Below are 23,373 nucleotides of genomic sequence, written 5' to 3' on the forward strand. Positions count from 1 at the left end.
CAGCATGGATTTATGAATGGGAATCATACTTGACTAATCTTCTGGAATTTTTTGAGGATGTAACTCTGAAGATGGACGAGGGAGATCCAGTAGATGTAGTGTACCTGGACTTTCAGAAAGCTTTTGATAAAGTCCCACATAGGAGGTTAGTGAGCAAAAATTAGAGCGCATGGTATTGGGGGCAAAGTACTAACTTGGATTGAAAGTTGGTTGGCTGATAGGAAACAAAGAGTAGTGATAAACGGCTCAATTTCGGAATGGTAGGCAGTGACCAGTGGAGTACCACACGGATCAGTACTGGACTGCAGATTTTTACAATGTATGTTAATGATATAGAAGATGGTATTAGTAATAACATTAGCAAATTTTCTGATGATACTAAGCTGGGTAACAGGGTGAAATGTGAGGAGGATGTTAGGAGATTACAGGATGAGCTGGACAAGTTAGGTGAGTGGTCAGATGCATGGCAGATGCAGTTTAATGTGGATAAATGGATCCTTATCCACTTTGGTGGCAAGAACAGGAAGGCAGATTACTACCTAAATGGAATCAATTTAGGTAAAGGGGCAGTACAGAGAGATCTGGATGTTCTTGCACACCAGTCAATGAAGGTAAGCATGCAGGTGCAGCAGGTAGTGACGAAGGCTAATAGCATGCTGGCCTTCATAACAAGAGGGATTGAGTATAGAAGCAAAGAGGTTCTTCTGCAGCTGCACAGAGCCCTGGTGAGACCACACCTGGAGTAGTGTGTGCAGTTCTGGTCTCCAAATTTGAGGAGAGACATTCTGGCTATGCTCGAGAAATCGTGGATGCGTTGGTAATTATTTTCCAGAGTTGATAGATTCGGGATCAGTGGCTAATGTTGTACCACTTTTTAAAAAAGGTGGGAGAGAGAAAGCAGGAAATGATAGACCAGTTACCATTTAGGACAGAGATGAGGAGAAACTTCTTCACCCAGAGAGTGGTGCTTGTGTGGAATGCTCTGCCCCAGGGGGCAGTGGAGGCCCAGTCTCTGGATTCATTTAAGAAAGAGTTAGATAGAGCATTCGAGGATTGTGGAATCAAGGGTTATGGAGATAAGGCAGGAACAGGATACTGATTTAAGGATGATCAGCCATGATCATATTGAATGGCCTACCCCTGCACCTATTGTCTATTGTCCTCCATATGTATATGGTATGTTTTTGGCAGGGAGGAACTCAAAAAGGAACTATCTTGTGTAAACTTCAATGTGTAGGAACAAACAGTGCAAGAAACAGACACCTTTTGTCAGTCACTTTTTTTATTGGTTAAACACCTTCCATACATCTTTATCACCTGTACATCTAGGTGGTCTGTGTGATTCTTTGATATGGTCCATATGTTATTGGAATATGTTCTGGTAGATTGATAATCTGGGGGATCTGAAGAAACAAGTTGTTTTTGTAGTTGAAACAAGCCACACCTTTATAAAAGATTTAGACATTCCATTGAATATGGTGACTGTTGTAATAGTTGTGCCAGCACTTTTAACTGCAGCTTCCTGCATGGTGGCTCATTGGTTAGCACTGTTGCCTCACAGCACCAAGAACCCAGGTTCAATTCCTGCCTAGGGTGACTGTCTGTGTGGAGTTTGCACATTCTCCCCATGTCTGTGTGGTTTTCCTCCCACAGTCCAAAGATATGCAGGTTAGGTGAACTGGCCATGCTAAATTGCCCATAGTCAGGAGTAAATATTGGGTAGGGGAATGGGTCTGGGTGGGTTACTCCTTGGAGGGTCGGTGTAGACTTGTTGGCCAAAGGGCCTGTTTCTATACTGTAAGGAATCTAATCCATTGCAATTTATTTGAAAGTGCATCCTCCACTGACTAGACCATCAGTCGTATATTCTTGAGGTTTGTCTAGAAATGCTTTTCTGAAGGATTTGATGTGTGTTGAAATCATCACCAATTTCATAAGCATTTCAGCTTCAGTGAAATGACATTCTGTTCCTTTTTAAGTCAAGACATATCTATGAATTGGTCAAATATTTCACCAGTTTTTGGTGATATGCAAGAATTTAATCCTGAAATTGAATCAAACTTTATTTTGATCACTTTATTTTGATTTTATAATGTGAGAAATTTGTGGGTATTTGTCAATCTCTAAGTAAGGATTGATTCCTTGAATAACTGAGGTCCTGACAAACGTCAATGCATTGCCAATCCAAATCAAAAAATCTATATTTAGTGTGCTGTTTGTGGTTTTTTTTTTTGCCAAATTTCTTATTTTTGCTGCCCTTTTTAAAGATGACAGGCTTGTTTATTTTAAGGAAAAGAAAATCATTTTTCCTTGGTAAAAGTAAGGCAAAAAACATTTCAAGTCATTTCAGAAAAAGGAAATAGCAGAATGGGCTAAAGAGTAACAGCAAGGCCTCTTTAGTCTGGAAACATTTCTCTTGGTATTTTGTTCCTGTACTTTTTTTTCCAGGATTTCTTTCATAGATTTTGTAAGCTGTCGTCTTTTTGTTTCAAGAGAAATAGAGTATATGTTGTGCTTCAGTACAAGTTTGTAGCATTTAGTTTTGTTTGTAGCACTTTTGTCTTTGTTTTCCCAACCATCCATGTGTCTGAGTTGACAGCTGAAATTACAACGTAGCACATCTGCCATGCTGCTATTACCTTTTCAGCTTTTATCTGCATATTGCTGCAAACTGCCTCTTGCCACTAGCTTTAATATTGACTTGTTGCTATGATTAGTGCACTACATACAATATACATCAACAGTCGTGTTGAGTCAGATGTCTGAAGTTTATTAACAACGCTAACTACTTAGCCAGGCATAATATCAGAGACTTGCAGTCTGGGTTGAATGATTAAACTGGCTCCTTTATGCAAAAATCAATAACCTAATGTTTTGTCATCTTGAATTATATTGCCCTTATCCATTGACTCTGCAAGTCTGTTTAATATTTTCCTGTATTTTGGAAGTACTCTATTATAATATGTTTAGATCAAAGTCTGCTTTATTGTAGCACAAAACCATTGCAGGTTTTGAACTTTTTTTTTCTTTCTCTCTCATTTAGGTACTAGAACAAAGCTTCAAGATCAACTGTCTTTTTATCATGTTGCCACCACATTGTGACATGGAAAAACGAGCTCTTTTTTCAGGAAATGAAGGATCAGGACTCATTGGACTTAAATCTGTGATTAAACGAAGAGTACATGCAATTGCTACTTTTAAAATTGGGGCCATTCTGCTTGCTATTGTTCTAGTTAGTGTAATTGCCTGCTATAATTACTCTGTACCAGATTTTTTAGTAACTTCTAGATCTATTACCATGAACAGAACTACACTAGATCTATTGTGGCAATCTCTAAATTATGAAAATAGGTCAGCAGCCTCAGAAATGATGAACAAAATATCATTCAATAAGAGTCATTACAGCCACTGTCAGTGTGATGTTGATTACATCAATAGGTTAGATTGTGCTTTCAATGAAGTGATTGACATGAAGAAATGCCAGGCACGTGGCTGTTGTTGGAATCCAAATGCCAGTACAGGTACCCCACACTGTTTCTTGCCATCAAACTATCCTTCTTACAACATGGATTATCTTTCTCCAACCAGTACTGGCTACAAGGCCACACTGAGCCGCAATGAGAAGACTTTGTTCCCGAATGACATAATGGCACTTGAGCTGAATGTAATCTATGAGACAGCAGGCAGACTTCATTTTACTGTAAGTAATAGCGATTAAAAATCTAACTGCATTGATAATCTAGTCTCCTTAATAAGTTCAATGTGATAATTGTTTTGGACAGTGGTCAGGAAAGTGGAGTTGAGGCCAAGATGTGATTAACTAGGAGAAAGTGAGGACTGCAGATGCTGGAGATCAGAGCTGAAAAATGTGTTGCTGGAAAAGCGCAGCAGGTCAGGCAGCATCCAAGGAGCAGGAGAATCGACGTTTCGGGCATAAGCCCTTCTTCAGGAATGAGAAGGGTGTGCCAAGCAGGCTAAGATAAAAGGTAGGGAGGAGGGACTTCGGGTAGGGGCATGGTAAATGTGATAGGTGGAAGGAGGTTAAGGTGAGGGTGATAGGCCGGAGAGGTCGGGAAGAAGATTGCAGGTCAAGAAGGTGGTGCCGAGTCCGAGGGTTGGTAAGGAGGGGGAGAGGAGAAATGAGAAATCTGCATTCATCCCTTGTGGTTGGAGGGTTCCTAGGTGGAAGATGAGGCGCTCTTCCTCCAGGCGTCGTGTTGCCATGGTCTGGCGATGGAGTAGGCCAAGGACCTGCATGTCCTTGGCGAAGTGGGCAGGGGAGTTAAAGTGTTCAGCCACAGGGCCTCCCACTCCGCCAGGGTCCTCGCCAGACCATAGCAACACGATGCCTGTAGGAAGAACGCCTCATCTTCCTCCTCATTCCTGAAGAAGGGCTTATGCCCAAAATGTCGATTCTCCTCCTTGGATGCTGCCTGACCTGCTGCGCTTTTCCAGCAACACATTTTTCAGCCAAGATGTGATCAGCCATAATCGTAATGAATGGTGCAGTAGGCTCGAGGAGCTGAATTACCTAATTCTGCTGCTAGCTATTATGTTCTTATAACAGTATGGTAGTTATTATCTTATAACTATGAAAATTTATGTACTATTTTATCTGAACACAAATGAAGTGTGTTGACACAGTAAAGTTGATTTAAATTTTAGGTCACAACATTTCTTGTGGGTTACCCATGTTTCTGTGAACATTTTTTTGTAGCTCTGTTTGAGGAAGGCCAGAGTTAAAACCTAGACAGCAAGGCATCCTGGCTTAATAGTGCAAGGGGATATAGTTAATGAACTTGCCTGTTAAATTTCATCACATTATACAGATATTAGTTTCTTCCTCCTTAAAACTTGGGTTTGTCTCGACAGATTAAGGATCCAAGAAACAAACGTTATGAGGTTCCTATTGATGTTCCTAATGACATTGAAAAGCCTTCAACTGAACTCTACACAGTTAGGTTTTCATCCAGACCTTTTGGCATCATTGTACAAAGGAAATCAAATGCCCTTGTTCTGTAAGTCTATAGTCTTGCTGTTTGCTTTGATGTTATCTTTAACCTGGTGAATGTATACTTCTAAAAGTGAAGCAAATGTAAATGGCATAAGTGCGGGGAATAAACTTTCAATACTGACCCAAGCAAGTTGAATTAAAAATTTAAAAACTGGATATACTCAATAGGTCAGCCAGGTAGCATTTGTAGAGAGAGAAACTAAGTTAATACTTCAAGTTTGTCTTTTTATCAGAATTGGGGGAAGAATAAGGGTGGTGATAGATTTCAACCAAATACAGACATTCTATTCTTCTGTAGTAAGGAAAAATCTGCAATATGATGCAAAGCTATATAAAGTTGTATAATCAAATGCAACAGAAAAGAGAAATTGGGACAATGCAATAGAGACATTGCAGGATCACCTGGAGGAAATGTAGTCCAGTTAATTGTGGAAATCAGTGGTTTAATAGCTTAAATAAATAAGGTATTAGCCCAAAGGTATTAATGGATCAGGGAAAAAGGTGGGTTTATGATGTCAAGTCTCATTCAGTCAAGAACTCGCCGCATAGTGGAATGTGCACAAGTTGCTTGTTTCTGGCTGAATGCTCTTGACAGCATCCAATCTAAGCACTGAATGGTTTGTTGGTATGTAAGCATAACTGTCTCTTGTTAATTCCTTGCTTTCATGTGATGACTTTTGCTTGCTTCCTAAATTCTCACTTTGGGAAATAGATGAGGAAGCGTTGGAGGATTTTGCAATCAATTGGTTTGCAGCATGAATGTTTCTTAACTGTTCAAAGTCCCAGTCAAGGGTACATGTCACAAAGCTGGTCCTTTTCTCTAAAAGCTGTTCCTTTTCTCAGGGATACTATGTCCTTGGTCTTTTCACAGAGGGGTTGTAAACAGGCCGGGCTCCGATAATGGCTGGGTTTTGTACAGAGATGCAAGGCCTTTTTTGTTTATATGTAAACAGATGAGACTTTAGGCCAAAGCTTTTATGTTTTTAGAAGTAACCTATGTAGGTCAAGGTGTGGCCAGCTCTCTAGCTGAGCAGTTCAGTTCAGAACTAGTCAGGGAGTTCAGCTGTGGAGCTGTGTGGCGACAGGTTGCTAGATTCTCTCTCCTTCTGCCCTTTTAACTTCAACTTGTAAGCCTTTGTTTCATTTTTACTGTGTTTAAGGACTTTGCTTATTGAGACTGTTGTGTATATTCAGAACAGCATAATAAAGTCTAGTTTGGATAGACTTGAGTTCTGTAGGGGTTCTTTATTCTGTTCTTTGTGTCATTTTGTTAATAAACATTTCTGTTTTAAAATATGGTAGTCAACTTAACTAACTTCAGGTAATTTTCACTGTGTACTTATCAAGACAAATTGCAAAGTTATGGTCTGTGTTGCCTGCTTAAGAATATTTTGAGTGGTCTGGCCTAGTCCATAACAGACATAATCCAAAACCTTGATGAGTAGGGTGCTATCTACTGAAACACAAGATCTCCTTGACTGAAAATGTGGAAATGTCTGATTTTTTTTTTTTAAAAGTCAAGTTGTTGCCAGTTTTGTAGCTGAATTGGGCTTTACCTGAGTTATTCCAGTGAGTTCTGAAGTGTTATTCTTGAGCACTACAGCATAATCCTATTAAAACCTATAGTGGGAAGGCGATGGCCTAGTGATATCATCACTAGACTGTTAATCCAGAGACCCAGGTAATGTGCTGGATTTGAATCCCACCCTGGCAGATGGTGGAACTTGAATTCAATAAATATCTAGAATTAAGAATCTAATGACTACTATAAATCCATTGCCAATTGTCAGAAAAATCCATCTGGTTCACTGACATCCTTTACGGCAGGAAGTGTGCCGTCCTTACCTGGTCTGGCCTACATGTGACTCCAGACCCACAGCAATGTGTTTGACTCTCAACTACCCTCTGGGCAATTAGGGATGGGCAATAAATGTTGCCTAACCAGCGACACCTTCATTGTGTTATTGAATTTTAAAGAACGTCTTCACTGCATTGAGTACACTTGGCTATTTGTATTGTCACATCTCCAGCAAAAGAGAATCTAACGAATCCCACGCTATCAACATCATGGAGGGTTACCATTGACCAGAAGCTGAGCTGAATTTGCATCATTAACACTGGCTGCAAGAGCTGGTCAGAGGCTTGGAATCTTGTAGAGAGTATCTCACATCCTGACTTTTCAAAGCCTGTCCGCCATCTACAAGGCACAAGTCATGAGCATGATGGAATACCCCACTTGCCTGGGTGGGTGCAGCTCCATGCTGCAGAAGCTTGACACTATTCAAGACAAAACAGACTGCTTAATTGACATACACATCCATAAGAAAATTCACTTTCTCTAGCACCAATGCTCAGTTGCAGCATTGTGTCCCATCTCCAAGATGCAATGCAATGCAGAAATGTACCATGGCTTGAGACAGCATCTTTGAAACTTTCAATCACTACCATGTTGAAGGACAAGGCCAGCAGATAGGAAAACACTATGGTCCTGAGTTGGAAATATTGCTGTTCCTTTTGATGTTACAGGGTCAAAAACTTGGAACTCTCTCCCTAATTGTATACCTACACTAAGTGGACTGCAGTGATTCAAAGAAGCAGCTCACCACTTCCTTCTCCAGGACACCTAGCGGTGGGAATGAACAAACAATTTTGAAAGCTTTCAGGAAAGCAAATCTATGCAACAATCTGAAATGTGTATTTTTTTTTCACTTGTTTCATTTCCCAGCTGTTTACTTAATGTGTTTTTTTTTTTTGTTTAGCCTGAACACAACAGTGGGGCCGTTGTTTTATGCTGATCAGTTTCTGCAGATCTCTACCTCCCTGGCCTCAAAGTACATCTCTGGTCTGGGAGAGCACATGACAAACCTGATCCTCGATCTTAATTGGACTCGATTAACTCACTGGAACAGAGATCAAGGACCTCATGTAAGTTAGTTAGCCCCTCTGTTGTTGCAACGTTAGGCCACTTCTGGACTGAGGTGTGAGGAAAACCTTTTGTCAAAGTATCACTAGAAAGCAGAGTCCTGATATAATGTATGCAACAAATGCTACCTGTGGATACCATGGCTAATTGCATGTTTTTCCTTGTGCTTTCTTTGGCAAAAATTCTGTTTTGGGCTCACTCTTTTGTACTACACTAGTGTATTAGGACATCATTAATTTGGGTGTATTCTGGAGCATTCCACAGAGGTAAGAGAACACCTGGAACTAAGTCAGTGCAGTGCCTACGGCCAGTGGTACTTGAAGCTTACCCAAATCTGTGTTGATGTTTTCGGAATCTCAAAATGGTGCCCTTCTGTCTCCTGTTTTGTAGCATTTGTTGTTGTGTGAAGAAATAATATTCACAATGCAGTGAAGTCTCATGATCATATTTCACTTGCAACTGAATAAATTGGGAAAATTATGTTCCGGGTCTAATGACTGTCTCGGATAGTGAAAACATTGTCGAGTAGGTAGGTACTGACTTTCCTATTTATAACCCAGCACTTTAATCTGCCATTTTTGTCCTACAAATTTTGTTTCTTATTCAACTACATCTTGATTTTCAATCCCATATGTTTCATCAAGACCATGTATTTCCAGTTTGATGATACCCCCTTACTGTGACTATCAAAACTTCCAATATTATTTGGTTGAACTTTTCAAATGTTCTCGTCGTGACACAGTGGCTAAGTGATTAGCACTGCTACCTCATAGCACCAGGGATTGAGGTTTGGTTCCAGCATTGGACGACTGTGCAACTCCACACAGACATTCCTCCCATGTCTGCGTGGCTTTCCTACAGGTGTTCTGCTTTCCTCCCACAGTACAAAGATTTACAAGTAAGCTGGATTAGCATGGGAAATGCAGGCTTACAGGGATAAAAATCTGGGTGGGATGCTTTTTGGAGGGTCAATGTTGACTCAATGGGCCAAATGCCCTGCATCCACACTGTAGGGATTCTGTTCCGTGAACCCCACAATTTTGACCTGCATGAGCTCTGACCCATTTCTTTCCATGCCAGCTCCTACACTTTGTCAGTCTTGTGTTCTGTGGCCTCCCGAGTTTCCCATTACCGCAAATAAGTGACTTTAAAATCCCACTATGGCCAATCGCCACCCTGTCTCTGAAACAAGATGACCAATGTTGCTGAATTAGTAAGGGTCACTTCAGTTTGCTAGAGGGAGTGGGTGGTTTGCTAGAGCCCATGGTTGGAGTTCTGTGCTGACTCCAATGTGGTTTGGTGCAATTGCATATAATTCGGTGGCAGTGTGCTGGGGTTTCCCTGCCATTTCTATATCTATGTGATAGAATCAATGGTCAGAAGGCTTTGTTTCCCTGCCATCTGCTGTGGCCATTCAGTGGGTGATGAATGCCCTCTCTAGGCTGCGTCCTGTGGCCCCTGGTATTTTTTTGGAGAGTTTGTCATGCAGGGAACGTGACTAACAAAGCCCAAATGGTGGCACAGAGGGCCCCACACTTCCTTTGCTGTTGAACCCACTACATCCAAACACCATCCCCTTCCCACCATCACTCTCATCTTGCTTGGGATCCGACCACGATACTGAGCCTGGCTAGATGTTGCACTGGAAGAAACCATTGCCTCCTTGGTAGTTCTTTTGTTCACTGGCACCCAATGGTTGAGAAAATCCACTTGTGATGCCCATAATCATGGGGAAAGCCTACCACTGGCCTGTCAAGAGCATGAGTGGAACAAAGTTGTGAGGGCCTTATTGGAAAGACTAGTTTGGGTTTGAATTGGTTGGAGGAAAGGATTGATATTGAAGGTTAATAATTGTAGCTTATGCACAATCTCAAAACAGAAATAAAGGCAAGAGGAAACTTGCAGTCTTAAAGTCCCACATGCTGCCCTGGAACTGAGGGAGAGAAAAAACATAAACAGTAAAAGTAAGGGATGCAATCCTTTTTATAATATGGAACATCTGGACACTTTGCTCTGTAATCTCCTCAAGCTTTGGTTGCACCGACTGGACTTTGCTATAGACAGGTTTGAGAACAGAAATTCATTCTCCCCATTGGTGTATACCCTCCTGCGTAGACATCGCTATCGTTCTCCATATAAATTCCAAACATTATTGATGGTTTTTTTTCATGTTTGGATAGTAAGGAGTTTATTGGAAGAATTTCAAACCAAGTTCATATTTCCAATTATCCTCTATTTTAAGCTGTGTTCTGTTGGACACCAAAACTTGTAAAAATTAAGGAGTTAGCTATTTGATGTTTAGTACTTGATTGTACTTCACATTAGCCATTATTTGATCCAGTACGGCATCAAAGAGCCTAAGCAATTCAATCAGTAGCAATACAGGGAACAAATTTCCACGGATTGAATTGAACACAAAGGGAGATGACTGTGGTTATTGGAGACCAATCGTTACAGCTTCATTAATGGCCTTCCGTAAGAAAATATCAAAGTTAGAATGTTCACGGAACAGTATCTAGTCCTATTTAGAACTCTCATACTTGTTACGACGTGGAGGTGGAACCTTTCTGTTATTTAAACCTAAAAACCCAGAAAAGCACACCTCACCTCAAAATATGAGTGACCGAGAACTCCCAAACTCTGCTATTAAAAGAAAATGATGTCAATTTTTTTAAATTCTGAAAGTGAACATTAAACAAATATTCACAATTCTAAGCCCCCACCCAATTGCTTATTATCTGTTTCCAAATCTATAAAATATGCTTTTCCAATAAGACACTTAATAAAATTACATCAACTTAATTTCAAAACCGCACAGCCACTCCTCTTCGTCTGGCTGAAGATCTCTCCGGGTTGTCGTCTTTCTTTTCTGAGTATGTTTCATATGAAAAGGTACCTTTGTTATAGAGAGTGTTTCCTAAATTCTTGGAGAGCAAGATGTTCAGATCTCCAGGCATTTGTCTTATTGGCAGTTGCTGTTTCTCCAATTTTCAAAATGTCTGTATCCTTGTACCCCCAACATCGGATCGTAGCATTGGTTCGATGTTGGCAAAACAATAAATTCTAACTCAATTGTGTTTTAGTATCCTGGAATATAACAAACTAGTTAAATGTGAATTGTTGTAAAAACAGCAACCCTTTCACAACTAAATGTTACATATTTTCAATTTTCCAGTTCACTCTGGGACTGCCATCTAATCATATCACAAGTGTTTGTAATCTCTCAGTTCAGAACAACATTCACTCTCCTTTAAAGATATAGCGCACGCCTTCAACTTCATGACATACCGAAGCACTCTGCGTGCAACAAGACTTTGGCTTGTAATTAGCAAGCAAGATTCACTGTCCTAGGCAATTTCCATCTCCGAGAGAATCCAACCATCTTCTCTTAGCACTGCATCCACAAATATTCAGTCCTTCCATCAACAAAGCAGTAATATATTCAATGTACCAGATGCAAGACATGCATCAATTCTCTTTCAACAGCACCTTCCAAGTCCAACGCTACCATCTCTAAGAACAAAAGCAGCAGATAAATGGCAACTCCAATACCTGCAGGTTTCTGGCAAGCCTTTAACGTCCTGACTTGGAAATATTTCACTAATCCCTCAGTGTCACACTGTCAATTCCTGGAATTCCCCCTTTTTTTTGTTTTAGCCGGTATAGGGAAAGCTAATGTACTGTTGGCCTTTGTCAAACGGCATAACAAGGAAGTCTTACTCCGACATGAGTCAGACCACACCTGGAACATTGAACAGTTTTAGCGGCCTTATCCAAGGTTGGTGACAGTTGAGAAGATTTTGACAGTTGTTCGGTATGGAAGCATTTTCTTATGAAGAGAGGCTGAATATGCTGGCCTTACATGTATTGTTTTCTACTCATTCATGAGATGTGGGTGACACAAGCTAAGCCAGCATTTATTGTCCATCCCTAATTGCCCAGAGGGCAGTAAGTGTCATCACATTGTTGTCAGTCTGGAATCACATGTCAGTCAGACCAGGTAAGGATGGCAGATTTCTTTGGATCAATGGTGCTGGATGAAGGGCTTTTGCCCGAAACGTCGATTTTGCTGAAGCTCCTCGATACTGCCTGAATTGCTGTGCTCTTCCAGCACCATTGATCCAGAATCTGGTTTCCAGCATCTGCAGTCATTGTTTTTACCTGGCAGATTTCTTTCCCTAACGTACATTAGTGAACCAGATGGATTTTTCCTTTATAATTAGGAATTGTTTCATGGTCCTCATTCGACTCTTATTTCCAGACAATTATTGAATTTGGATTTCGCCATCTGCTATGGCACGTCCTCAGATTCATAGTCCAGCAATTGATACCACTAGATCATGTGGAGGTTAGAAGAATGAGAACAGACCTTATTGAAAAATAAGATCTTTGGGGCTTTGATAACATGAGCTAGTTTCTTGTTGTGGAGGTGTCAAGGACTAATGAGCATAATTTCAGGGTAAGAAGTCACTCATTTCAAACTGAAATGTGGAAGATTTTTGTTTTCAGGGTAGTGAATCTGTAGAATTCTTGATCGCAGAAAATATTAAGGCTGAGTCATGAAATATATTCAAGGCTGAGATGGACAGATTTCTAATCATTTACAGAAATCATGAATTAAGGGGGAAAGACAGGAAATTGGAGTTGAGGATTATCAGATCAGCCATGATTTCATCAAATGGCAGAGAAGACTTGATAGGCCTAATGACCTATTTCTGCTCCTATGTCTTATGGTCTTCCTAACAACATTGAGAATTCCTGCAGGAAATGGATTGCAGTGATTCAAGGTGGTAGCTCATGGTGACCTCCTTGATGATTATTAATGGGCAATAAATGCTGTCCCAGCTAGGACCACATGAATGAATAAAGAAAATACTTTACCATTGACATCCTGAGGGTTACCATTGACCAGAAACTTAAGTGGACCAGCCATACAAAAAAAGTAATTAAAGTACTCCCCACTTACCCAGTGATTGCAGCTCCAACAATACTCAAAGCTTTGAAACATTTAGATACGATACTTTGACTAACACTGGGTTATTTATTGTAGCCAAATGCCAATTTATATGGCTCACACCCTTTCTACTTGGTGATGGAAGAGGATGGAAAAGCTCATGGTGTTTTCCTGTTCAACAGTAATGCCAAGGGTAAGAAATTAACTTTCTTTAATATGTAGGACAATTCTGTCTAGACCTGTTAAATATTTAACCACTTATCAGGTAGTGAACTGCAAGTGAGCACTTTTGTCTGATATGTTGTACTTTTGGATTGTTCTTGGCTTTTCAAGTTTTGCTTTCTCTACCTGTCTACCTCATCAAAATATTTGTAATAAGTACTGAATAGTCTATTTTCTCAGTTGGGCTAATATTTCATTTTTTCCAGCCATTTTTTTTTTAAACACTGCAAGATCCAGGGAAATATGTTAGAAATACTCAGGTGTTCAGGTAGTATTTCTGGGGAGAAAAATTGGATTAATGTTGAGGTTGTTAACTCTTGATCATATGCCATATGTGTAAATCACCAAACTCTCTGTACAGTTACTTATTTGCATTATTTCATGGATTGCCATGTTAATTCTATTTATATTAACCATGTAATACTGCTGTTTAAGTGTGTGCTGTTAAGGCAACAGAAGCTTTTTCTTTTTTTTTTATCCAGATGTATTACTTCAGCCAACCCCGGCTCTGACCTGGAGAACCATTGGCGGAATCCTTGATTTTTATGTTTTCTTGGGTCCAGATCCAAAAACAGTGATAAGGCAGTACATGGATGTTATTGGTAAGATTAAAACTGCCACTACTTGCTATTTATACTAAATTAACAGATTGAATTCGCACAAACCACAGCAAATTTATTCTGTTATGGTGCATGCATATCGTTCTGTTTCAGGAAAGGTGATTGTATACGATGCCATTGTTTATCCTTTTTGTTTCCTCAAAATAACTCCTGTAGGTTATCCAATAATGCCTCCATATTGGAGTCTGGGATTCCATCTATGTCGGTGGGGTTACTGGAGTACTAACATTACTCGGCAGGTTGTTGCGAATATGTCTCGAGCCAATATGCCTCAGGTAAGCTTCTGGTAAAAGTTAATTTTTTGTAAAGAAAATCTGGTTTTACAAAAGGAACAACTGCATAAAGTGTAAGCCATAGAGTTGATACATGATGGAAGCACTGAGCTTCAGCAATAAATCAGATGATAATTTGCTTTAGAAAGTTCATTAGTAAACATTGCTATTAGAAATATTAGTCCATTACATGCCCCTCCAAAACCAAAAATAAATGCCTTTTTGCAGCAATCAACTGGAATTACAGAAGATAAAAGTTTGTTTTTTTTAAATCTTATTGTTGCAAACAAATTAAAAGCAACATTAAAGCAAAATTACTAAATGGACATTGAAAACCAGAAGCTGTTTTCTCACTAGCTTAGTATTACAACTCTTTCACTATGGACTGCATTTTTGAAAAGTGTGCAGTATTACAAGGAATACATCCCGTTATTTCCAACTTTCCAGCAGGCTCATTTCTTCCTGTTACACTGAGCTAAAACTACCAGTGACCTTCAAAGATTGTTCCACCCAGCCCAAGTTTTCCAGATCCAACTTGTACCAGCAAACTCTGCTTCTGCAGTTTCTTGTTCCTTAAGTCTTCAAGTTAAATCTCCTTCCTTCAAACTCTGGGAAGCCTACTGCTTTGGTTCCATACAGCAACAAGTGCATTGTATCAACATACAAAAACTTGATATTTCAACAGGTTTATATTTTGCTGTTGCTGTTGGGAAGGGTTTAAAGTAACACAATTGGAATATGGGTATCTGGACAAAATATTAGTGTAATACCTGGATGTTAAAAATACGAGGGGAGAGAGCGAGAGAGAGAGACATATCTCTAGAATAAAAAATAAGAATAGGAAATAAATAAGTTAATGGGTGAAGTAAGAACATAAGTTCTCAAATTTAAATGAGCGACTGTGTGTGTATGTACATTGAGAAAAAGTTTTTGTGGCAGTGTCCTTACCTTTGGATCAGGAGGATTGGGTTCGAGTGTTATCTGCTGTAAAGGTGCGTAAGAACATCTCTGAACAATATGATTTGAAAATATCTAGATGGTGTATAGATTGGGTAATTACAAGCAGATCCCCTATTGGGAATTATGATGTGCCAATAATGGAGATCTGGCTCAAAGAAGGGCAGATGTTGGGTGTTAAATATTCCTGGCTACAAGATGTTTGGAAGAGTTAAAAGCAATAAAATGAGGTGTGCAGTTTTTGGTTACCATGATATGGAGGTGCTGGTGTTTGACTGGAGTGGACAAAGTTTTAAAAATCACACAACACCAGGTTACACTCCAACAGGTTTTTTGTTTGTGGAAGTGGAGTAGTGCTTCCAAATAAACCTGCTGGACTATAATCTGGTATTGTGAGTTTTAACTTTGTTTTTGGTCGAGGAGAGTCAAAGAGGTCGACAGCACAAAAAGAAAGGCCTTTTGGCCCATCGAGTCTGCACCAGTTAAAAACAAACCCATAACTAGTTTTAACCCCCTGCAGTGCTGGAGAAAATGTCTTTCAAGGATGAAATCAATCTGGGAAGAGTTAAGGAATAAAAAGGGTGCAGTTACATTATCTATACAAAAGTTACTATGGGGGAGGATGTTGAAGAACCAGGTTTCAAAGAAAATGCAGAGATGCAAACATCAAAGTACTTGTAATAGGGCTTTTTAGTTATCTATCCATAGACTGGGATAGTGATTGTGAAAAGTGCAGCGAGGGGTAAGTGTTTCCTGATTTGTGTTCAGGAGAATTTCCTACAGTAAGTGCCTAGTCCAGTCAAGGTGAGCACTGCTAAACTTAGTGCTTGGGAATAAGGTGGGCCAAGTTTCCTCCATAGAGTCAGAAGTGAGAATGTGCAATCATCAGCAAACAATGTTCATCACCGTTTACTACTCTGACATTGAAGCAATCCAAAAATGGAGATCACTATATTTAGATGTTGACTACCAGCATGATACAGAAGTATTATACTTTTATAATGATATACCCATCTGCAGGATGTGCAGTGGAATGATCTGGATTATATGGACCAGAAAAAGGACTTCACTTACAACCTGCAGTACTTCGCAGACTACCCACAGATGGTGAAAGAATTTCACAAAAAGGGATTGAAATATGTAATGATTGTGGTAAGAAGATGCATGCAAAATATGTACAATTCAAAATGTATTTCAACCATTAATTTGATTCTTATATAACAAATGGAAATGTTCAGGTTTGTCACAGTTTGCCAACATTTTAATATAGATACATTTCTTCCATGACTCCTGTTCTATTTTTTTCATGTCCCACATCCAAATTGTTCTTTAGCTGTATGAAATACAGATTTATCCAAAGTATGAGGTAATGAGGCAATGGTGAACTGATTTAGTTATATTTCTTTTATGAAGAAGAAAGTACAGGGTTTTGCACATTCCAATCCAGACTCTAAGATATGTTTCCTGTAATGGTGGGAAAGGGAGGGGAAATTGTAATGCATATCTGCAGTAAATTTAGTTTTAAAATGGATTTTAGTAAATGACTCGATAGCATTCATGGAATGTGTTAACACCAAGTATGCAAACCAAATGACTGGTAAGAAGTAATGTTACATTTCTGAGCAGACCTAAACAGTTTTATCTTCCTTGGCAAAACGTTTTGTCCCAATTGGAATGGAAGTCTGCATCTTTACAAACAGAATGTCTTCACAGCTACAATAAAACAATGTATTTTATATATTTAAATTATTGTGGTGAAATGAGAGAACTGTTTTAACACCTGTGACTTTTTTTTAATGGATTGATGCATGTCTTGAAAAGTTAATCTGACGCTCATAACAAGTTTTGTACAAACAACTGTTTGAATAAACAGTAATTGAAACTGTAGATGAATTGGAGCTGAATGATTTTGTGTACATGTGCAGTTGGGTGACAACAAGAAGTCTATGAAATAGTGACTGGCTACTGATTGCAAAAGCCTTTTGCCAGCCAGAAACTGTCATTGTTGCTGAAGTAACTGAACAGTTTGGGGCTAGGAACAAAATAGGGAGATGTGTTTTCATCTCTACAAGAGTTCTATCTGTCTGTTCTCTGCAGTCAAAATCTATTTTAAACCTGTCGTAAACCAGTTCATGATCCCTTTAGCTGTTGTAAGCTCTGACTTCTAATTGATAAGTCAGACTTTTAACAATAGAACCAAGCACATTTGTGTCTCTTGTAAAACCGGTGGAAGCATGGGGAGAAAGATGACTTTAAGGAAAATATAGGTCTGACCAACGTAAGAATTTAAACAACAGCCACTGAACTTTGCTCTTAATCTTTTTACCCTGTTTGTGTAAGAAAACTGCAGTTTTAATTTGTAGAGTTATGTGCTAATAGTTTATGACTACTTGTAATAAATAATCATTCTTGTTTAAGTACAGAAACCAGGTCTGTGCTTTGTATCAACCTGGTCTGAAAATCAGGTAAATTGAATAATGAGTTTTGAGAAGATTTGTAGCTGAGGTTGAGGTTCTGGATATAGGTTTGCTCGCTGAGCTGGAAGGTTTGGTTTCAGACGTTTCGTCACCAAATGCGGTAACATCATTAGTGAGCCTCCGGATGAAGCGCTGGTGGTAAATCCCACTTTTTATTTGTGTTTAGGTTTTCTTCAGTGGTTGATGTCGCATCCTGTAGTGATGTCACTTCCTGTTTGTTTCCTTTTTCTCTCTCGGGGTGGTAAATGGGATCCAAGTCAACTGTTTGTTGAGAGACCTCTGGTTGGAGTGCCATGCTACTAGGCGTTCTTGTGCGTATCTCTGTTTGGTTTGTCCCAGTCAAAGTGGTGTCTTTCCTCATCAGTATGTAAAGATACTAGTGAGAATGGATTATATCTTTTTGTGGCTAGTTGATGTTCATGTATCTTGGTGGCTAGTGTTCTGCCTGTAACAAATGCTACATTGGACAATCATCCCAACATCCATAAACAAAGCTGCACTAGAACATTATTTCAACAAGCCACCACACGCTGCAGCACAGAGGAGGAAAGAGAGGAGGAAAATCACCTATACAGTGTATTCAAAAAGAATGGGTATCCAATGAACGCAGTCTGCTAACTTCTCAGCAACAAACCCAAACAAGCAGACATAACACATCCAGAAACTATTCTCCCATCTCGGAAATGACTGCCAGACTGCTCAGACCTCTTGGCATCATGGTAGCCCACAAACCCACTAAAACAGCAGTGAATTAACTTGAAAGACCCTACACAGACAACAAGCAAAACCAATGTCATCTATAAAATACCTTGCAAGAACTGTAACAAACACTACATTGGACAAACAGGCAGAAAACTAGCCATCAGGATATGTGAACATCAACTAGCCACAAAAAGACATGATCCATTCTCACTAGTATCTTTACATACTGATGAGGAAAGACACCACTTTGACTGGGACAACACATCATCCGAGGACAAACCAAACATAGACATGCATGAGAATTCCTAGAAGCATGGCATTCCAACTGGAACTCTATCAACAAACACATTGACTTGGGTCCCATTTACCACCCCCTGAGAAAAAGAATAGGAAATGACATTACCACAAGAAATGACATCACCAATGCAAGGAAACCTAAATATTTAATACAAAGCGGGCCATACCACCAGTTCTTCATGTAGAGGCTTACTGATGTTACCTAGTATGGTGACAATATGTCTGAAACCGAACCTTCCAACTCAGTGAGCAAACCTACATCCAGAATTGGATAATATTGTGTATATATTTCAAAAAACTTTTAAACTTTGTGATCACTTCAGCAATAGGAGTACGTTTGGTTTCCACCATGCCATCCCAGTGAGCTGAGGTAGGACTTCTCCAATTTTGTGTGTTTTTTAATTTATCTAAAATACACAATATGAGCGTATAGCAAGAAATCCCTCAGTCCCTCATGAACTTGAGCAGATTTAAACAGTAGGGCTTCTTTAATATGTTTGAGGGCAAGATATGTTGATCTTGTTGGTTGGGAAAAGTAAATTTCATAATTTTGTTGCAGTGGTAGTGCCCCTAACTGATTTATTCTATTTAATACTTAAGCTGGTGTTTTCATTTTTCAGAATGTAACTGGGATAAAAGACTGCATAAGAATTAGCATTTATTTGTCCTTCATAAAGATTTCTGGTCTTTATGGGTACAATTCAATGAACGCTGGCTGCTGTGTGTTCCATCAACTAGGTGTGTTTTTTTTAATGAGAACCAGCAATGTTCACATGACAACCTATCTTGCTCTTCCCAAAGTGGGTTTCAAGTGAGCTGTTATTATACCATGTGAAATCATTTTGTCACTTTGTTTTCAAGTTCAGTTGTACATTGTGTCTCTCCAACACTATTGTATTTAAGAATTGTCAATACTGATGGCTTTTTGCTTCTGTAGGATCCAGGTATCAGCAGTACACAGACAAAAGGAACATATAAGCCATATGATGATGGTGCAAAGAGAGGCGTTTTCATTAAAAATGAAACTGGCCAACCATTAATAGGAAAGGTCAGTGCAGCAATGAAGTTTGGATTTTATCTGAATCTTCTATAATGTAATTAAACATCAACTACAACCAATCAAGTAAACCAGAACAACCCCTTTTACTGAAATGTGTATTCTTTGAGAACAATTCATTTCAAAATCTGCTAATCCTGTACCTGTAAATAAGTGAAGGTTTGTTCAAATAGTTATTGTCATTTAATAAATGATTATACAGTCAATGTGGTTTGTTATTGTTGGTGAGTTAGTTTTAAATGTGTATCTTCCAGATACCATCACTTTAAACTAATTTTATACAAGCCACTGTCATAAAGCATCTCTGATTTTGAGAGATATGCTTTTGTCAAAATTGATATTTATGAACTAATTGAATTTAAATTGCCAGTTGCTGTGACTGGATTTGAAGAGCATTAAGCTTGAACCTCTCGATTACTGGTCCACCATTGACAAGTTATTTTCGCATCAGGCTAGTTTGAAAACTGGGTGGTTGGCAAGTTGAAATCCAAAGGCATGTTTAAGTGTATGAGACAAACAGAAATTGCTGGAAAAGCTCAGCAGGTCTGGCAGCATCTGTGGAGCGAAATCAGAGTTAACATTTCGGGTCAAGTGGCCCGCCCTTAGGTCCTGAGGAAAGGTCACTCGACCCGAAACATTCCACAGATGCTGCCCGACCTGCTGAGCTTCTCCAGCAATTTGTTTCTCCCTGATTTACATCTTTTGGTTTTTAATGCTTAAATGTATTGTTTGTTTTGTTTAGGTTTGGCCTGGTCCAACTGCCTTTCCAGATTTTACAAACCCAGACACTCATTCCTGGTGGTACGAGAACATCAAAGAATTTCATGATAAAGTGTCATTTGATGGCATGTGGATTGTAAGTATGTAAATCAAATTCAAAAAATAAAGATGAAAAGATTGTTAAAATTGAATGAAGTAACTATAATGTGCACCGGACAGCTACTTTAAGAATAAATTTTGTTGTGAGAAATAATCTGGAGTTACACTGTTCAAAATGAAGTAATTCAAATAATTTTTGTCATTTTCTGCTTTTGGTGTCTTCATTAATTCAAATTTATTGGTTAATGGAAATGCCTTTTAATGTACAGAATTCAGGCTAAACTTCATATTTGCAGTAAAATCTAAGTATTTAGCAGTACTGAAAATACCCAACTGTAACAGGTAATTGGGTGCTGAATCATAACATTGAAATCCTTAAGAAGGTTTTCTGAAAAAATGACACTGTTTTCGCCACTTGTAACAATGTTACCCTTGATAAAACTCTTTTTTTCCTCGGGTATATTCAGCTGTGCATAGCTGAGCCTGATGGGATAGTGAAAAATTGAATTGAGTATGTATTTCCATTATTATATATTTCAAATTATAAGCCTTTAATACAACCATAAATCTGTCTTGTTTTTAGCAGCAGTCAGTAGAGATGGTTTAAAAGGTACAAGGAAAATTCACCTGTTCGGCCATGAGATGAACAATGTTCCTTGGTTGTCAGTGCTGGAAAAAATAAAAATAAGCTGTTTGTTTCACAGGATATGAATGAACCATCCAATTTTGTTTCTGGAGCAATTAGTGGCTGTCCGAATAACAGTTTAGAAAATCCTCCTTACGTACCAGGTAAAAGATAATTAATGTGCATAACAAATGTTTTTCTTCTCCCAAGCCTGTCTATACCATTCCTTTTACTTTTTTTGTTTGCCTTTTTGTACATGCTAATTTATCTGATTTGTGCATTTTTCTAGAGTTTAATTTTTGTGGGAGAGATTTTAAATACCTCACTGTAAACATGATTATTTTCTGTTTGCAGGTGTGACTGGAGGAAATCTGAGATCTCGCACAGTGTGTATGTCTGGAAAACAATATTTGTCATCCCATTATAACCTACACAACCTTTATGGGTTGACTGAGGCCATTGCTTCTCATAAGTGAGTGACAATTGAAAAAGCAATGCATTCATTTGGACTGGACACAGCATAGTCATCTGAGTAATTAGGGTTTTTTTAACACTATTGAGTATCTTAAGTTTGCAAAAGCAAAACTTTTGAACTCAGTTTCTGTCCAAAATATTGAAGAACTGGATTTTCTTTGTCTGAGTTTTTAATGAATATTGTCAAGCCAATTCACTGAAGCTTGATCCTGCCTTTACTAAGTGTATACCTTCAGCCCTATTCACTGAATAGTGATTACACAAAAGAATTTGGATGTAGGTTTGATCACTGACCTGGAAGGTTCATTTCCAGATGTTTCATTACCCTGCTTGGTAACATCTTCAGTGGGCCTCAGGCGAAGCAATGCTGAAAATTCCTGCTTTCTATTTTATATGTTTGGGTTTGAAACATATGAATAGAAAGCAGGAATTTTCAGCATTGCTTCACCTGAGGCCCACCGAAGATGTTACCTAGTAGAGTAACGAAATGTTTGGAAATGAACCTTCCAGGTTAGTGAGCAAACCTACATCTAAAACCTCAACTGGAGCTACAAATCTTCTCAACTCGCTAACACAAGAATTTTGCTGCATAGTCCCCATCTAAGCCAAGGTACTGATGACAATTGTAGCACCAGCAAATTACTCTTTCAAATCAGCTGGCTTAACGCAGCCCAGTAAACTGAGGCCTTCATATCAATGATTCAGCTCCTGATGAGACACATTCAGACATTGTGAGGTGCCTCTGATTTGAAATTGGCAGCATTCTGGCAATTGTATAAAAGCCAGAGTTAAAATGTTGCCTCTGGATGTGTTTTGGTCACAACACCTGTTGCCGGCCAATTTGCTGCATTGGTACCTATTGGAAATGTCAGATCTTCCTGTGAAGTATGACGTGAGAGTGCCCAGGAATTTTGGGATAATCCTTGAGTGCTTCAGCTTTCTCTAAATTCTAGGCACGACAGTATCTGTGATATTGTGCTGTTTGTCTTGGATGGTTCCATCTGTACAGTGATAATACTCTGAAAGTGAGGTTAAGGCGGCCCCACAAGTTGTACAGAAGCCATGATATCATTTGGGCCATTGGCTATATTTTTTCATAAGGATAGTGGAGCGATGCCAACAGAAACAATGGATGCATGTTGCTATTAATCTTAAGATCATTATTGAAATGGTTTAAGTAACTTGTCTTAAAGTAAAGCTGATGCATCGTTGAAGTCAGAAATAATTGCTTAATTTGAAATTAGATCTGTCATTGGCAGTTATCAGTAATGAATGGTTGTGCATTTTAAACAGCATTTGTTTTAACATTGTCTCTTTTGCATTGAGTGCTTTGATCAAGGTGATTGGAAAACGTCCATTTGTGATTTCAAGGTCCACGTTTCCAAGTCATGGTCGTTATGCTGGCCACTGGACTGGAGACATTGCAAGTGGCTGGAAAGATATGCATTATACTATCCCAGGTTTGGAAATTAGACTAGACTCTGGTTTTGCCATTTATTTTATTTGTTCTTTCTCTGTGGATATTACTTGACCTACTCAAAGTTTCTGAGGATCTTAATACTACTTTGGAGTTTTTTATGGCTTTGAAAATGTGTAACTGCTAATCTGTTTAGTTTTAGATTCCAATGGTTGTGTTGCCAGTGTAAGGCGTGACTTTTAATAGTCAGAAAGTTATGGGTTCCTATATTTTCCTTGAGTTGAACTTGAAAGTTAAGAATGGCATTCCAGTGTAGTATTGAAGGAGTCATAGACCGTAGAACATAGAAGAATACAGCGCAGTACAGGCCCTTTGGCCCTCGATGTTGTGCTGATCCAAGCCCACCTAACCTACACTAGCCCACTATCCTCCATATGCCTATCCAATGCCCGCTTAAATGCCCATAAAGAGGGAGAGTCCACCACTGCTACTGGCAGGGCATTCCATGAACTCACGACTCACCTGAGTAAAGAACTACCCCAA

General features: G+C 39.0%; 1 protein-coding gene across 1 annotated transcript in view; it reads left to right on the forward strand.

Moving 5' to 3' along the window:
- gaa (alpha glucosidase) overlaps positions 1 to 23,373 on the forward strand; it is a 49,198-nt gene that overhangs the window by 3,579 nt on the left and 22,246 nt on the right. Inside the window, exons 2-13 of the mRNA XM_043714805.1 lie at positions 3,044 to 3,700; positions 4,873 to 5,018; positions 7,774 to 7,939; positions 12,988 to 13,084; positions 13,596 to 13,715; positions 13,890 to 14,008; positions 15,983 to 16,114; positions 19,376 to 19,486; positions 20,238 to 20,351; positions 21,019 to 21,103; positions 21,294 to 21,411; positions 22,740 to 22,873. Coding sequence (XP_043570740.1) covers positions 3,083 to 3,700; positions 4,873 to 5,018; positions 7,774 to 7,939; positions 12,988 to 13,084; positions 13,596 to 13,715; positions 13,890 to 14,008; positions 15,983 to 16,114; positions 19,376 to 19,486; positions 20,238 to 20,351; positions 21,019 to 21,103; positions 21,294 to 21,411; positions 22,740 to 22,873 — 1,960 coding nt within the window. The 5' untranslated portion in view covers positions 3,044 to 3,082. The remainder of the gene's footprint in view (positions 1 to 3,043; positions 3,701 to 4,872; positions 5,019 to 7,773; positions 7,940 to 12,987; positions 13,085 to 13,595; positions 13,716 to 13,889; positions 14,009 to 15,982; positions 16,115 to 19,375; positions 19,487 to 20,237; positions 20,352 to 21,018; positions 21,104 to 21,293; positions 21,412 to 22,739; positions 22,874 to 23,373) is intronic.

Source organism: Chiloscyllium plagiosum, chromosome 24 (assembly GCF_004010195.1).
Source record: "Chiloscyllium plagiosum isolate BGI_BamShark_2017 chromosome 24, ASM401019v2, whole genome shotgun sequence".
NCBI lineage: Eukaryota > Metazoa > Chordata > Chondrichthyes > Orectolobiformes > Hemiscylliidae > Chiloscyllium > Chiloscyllium plagiosum.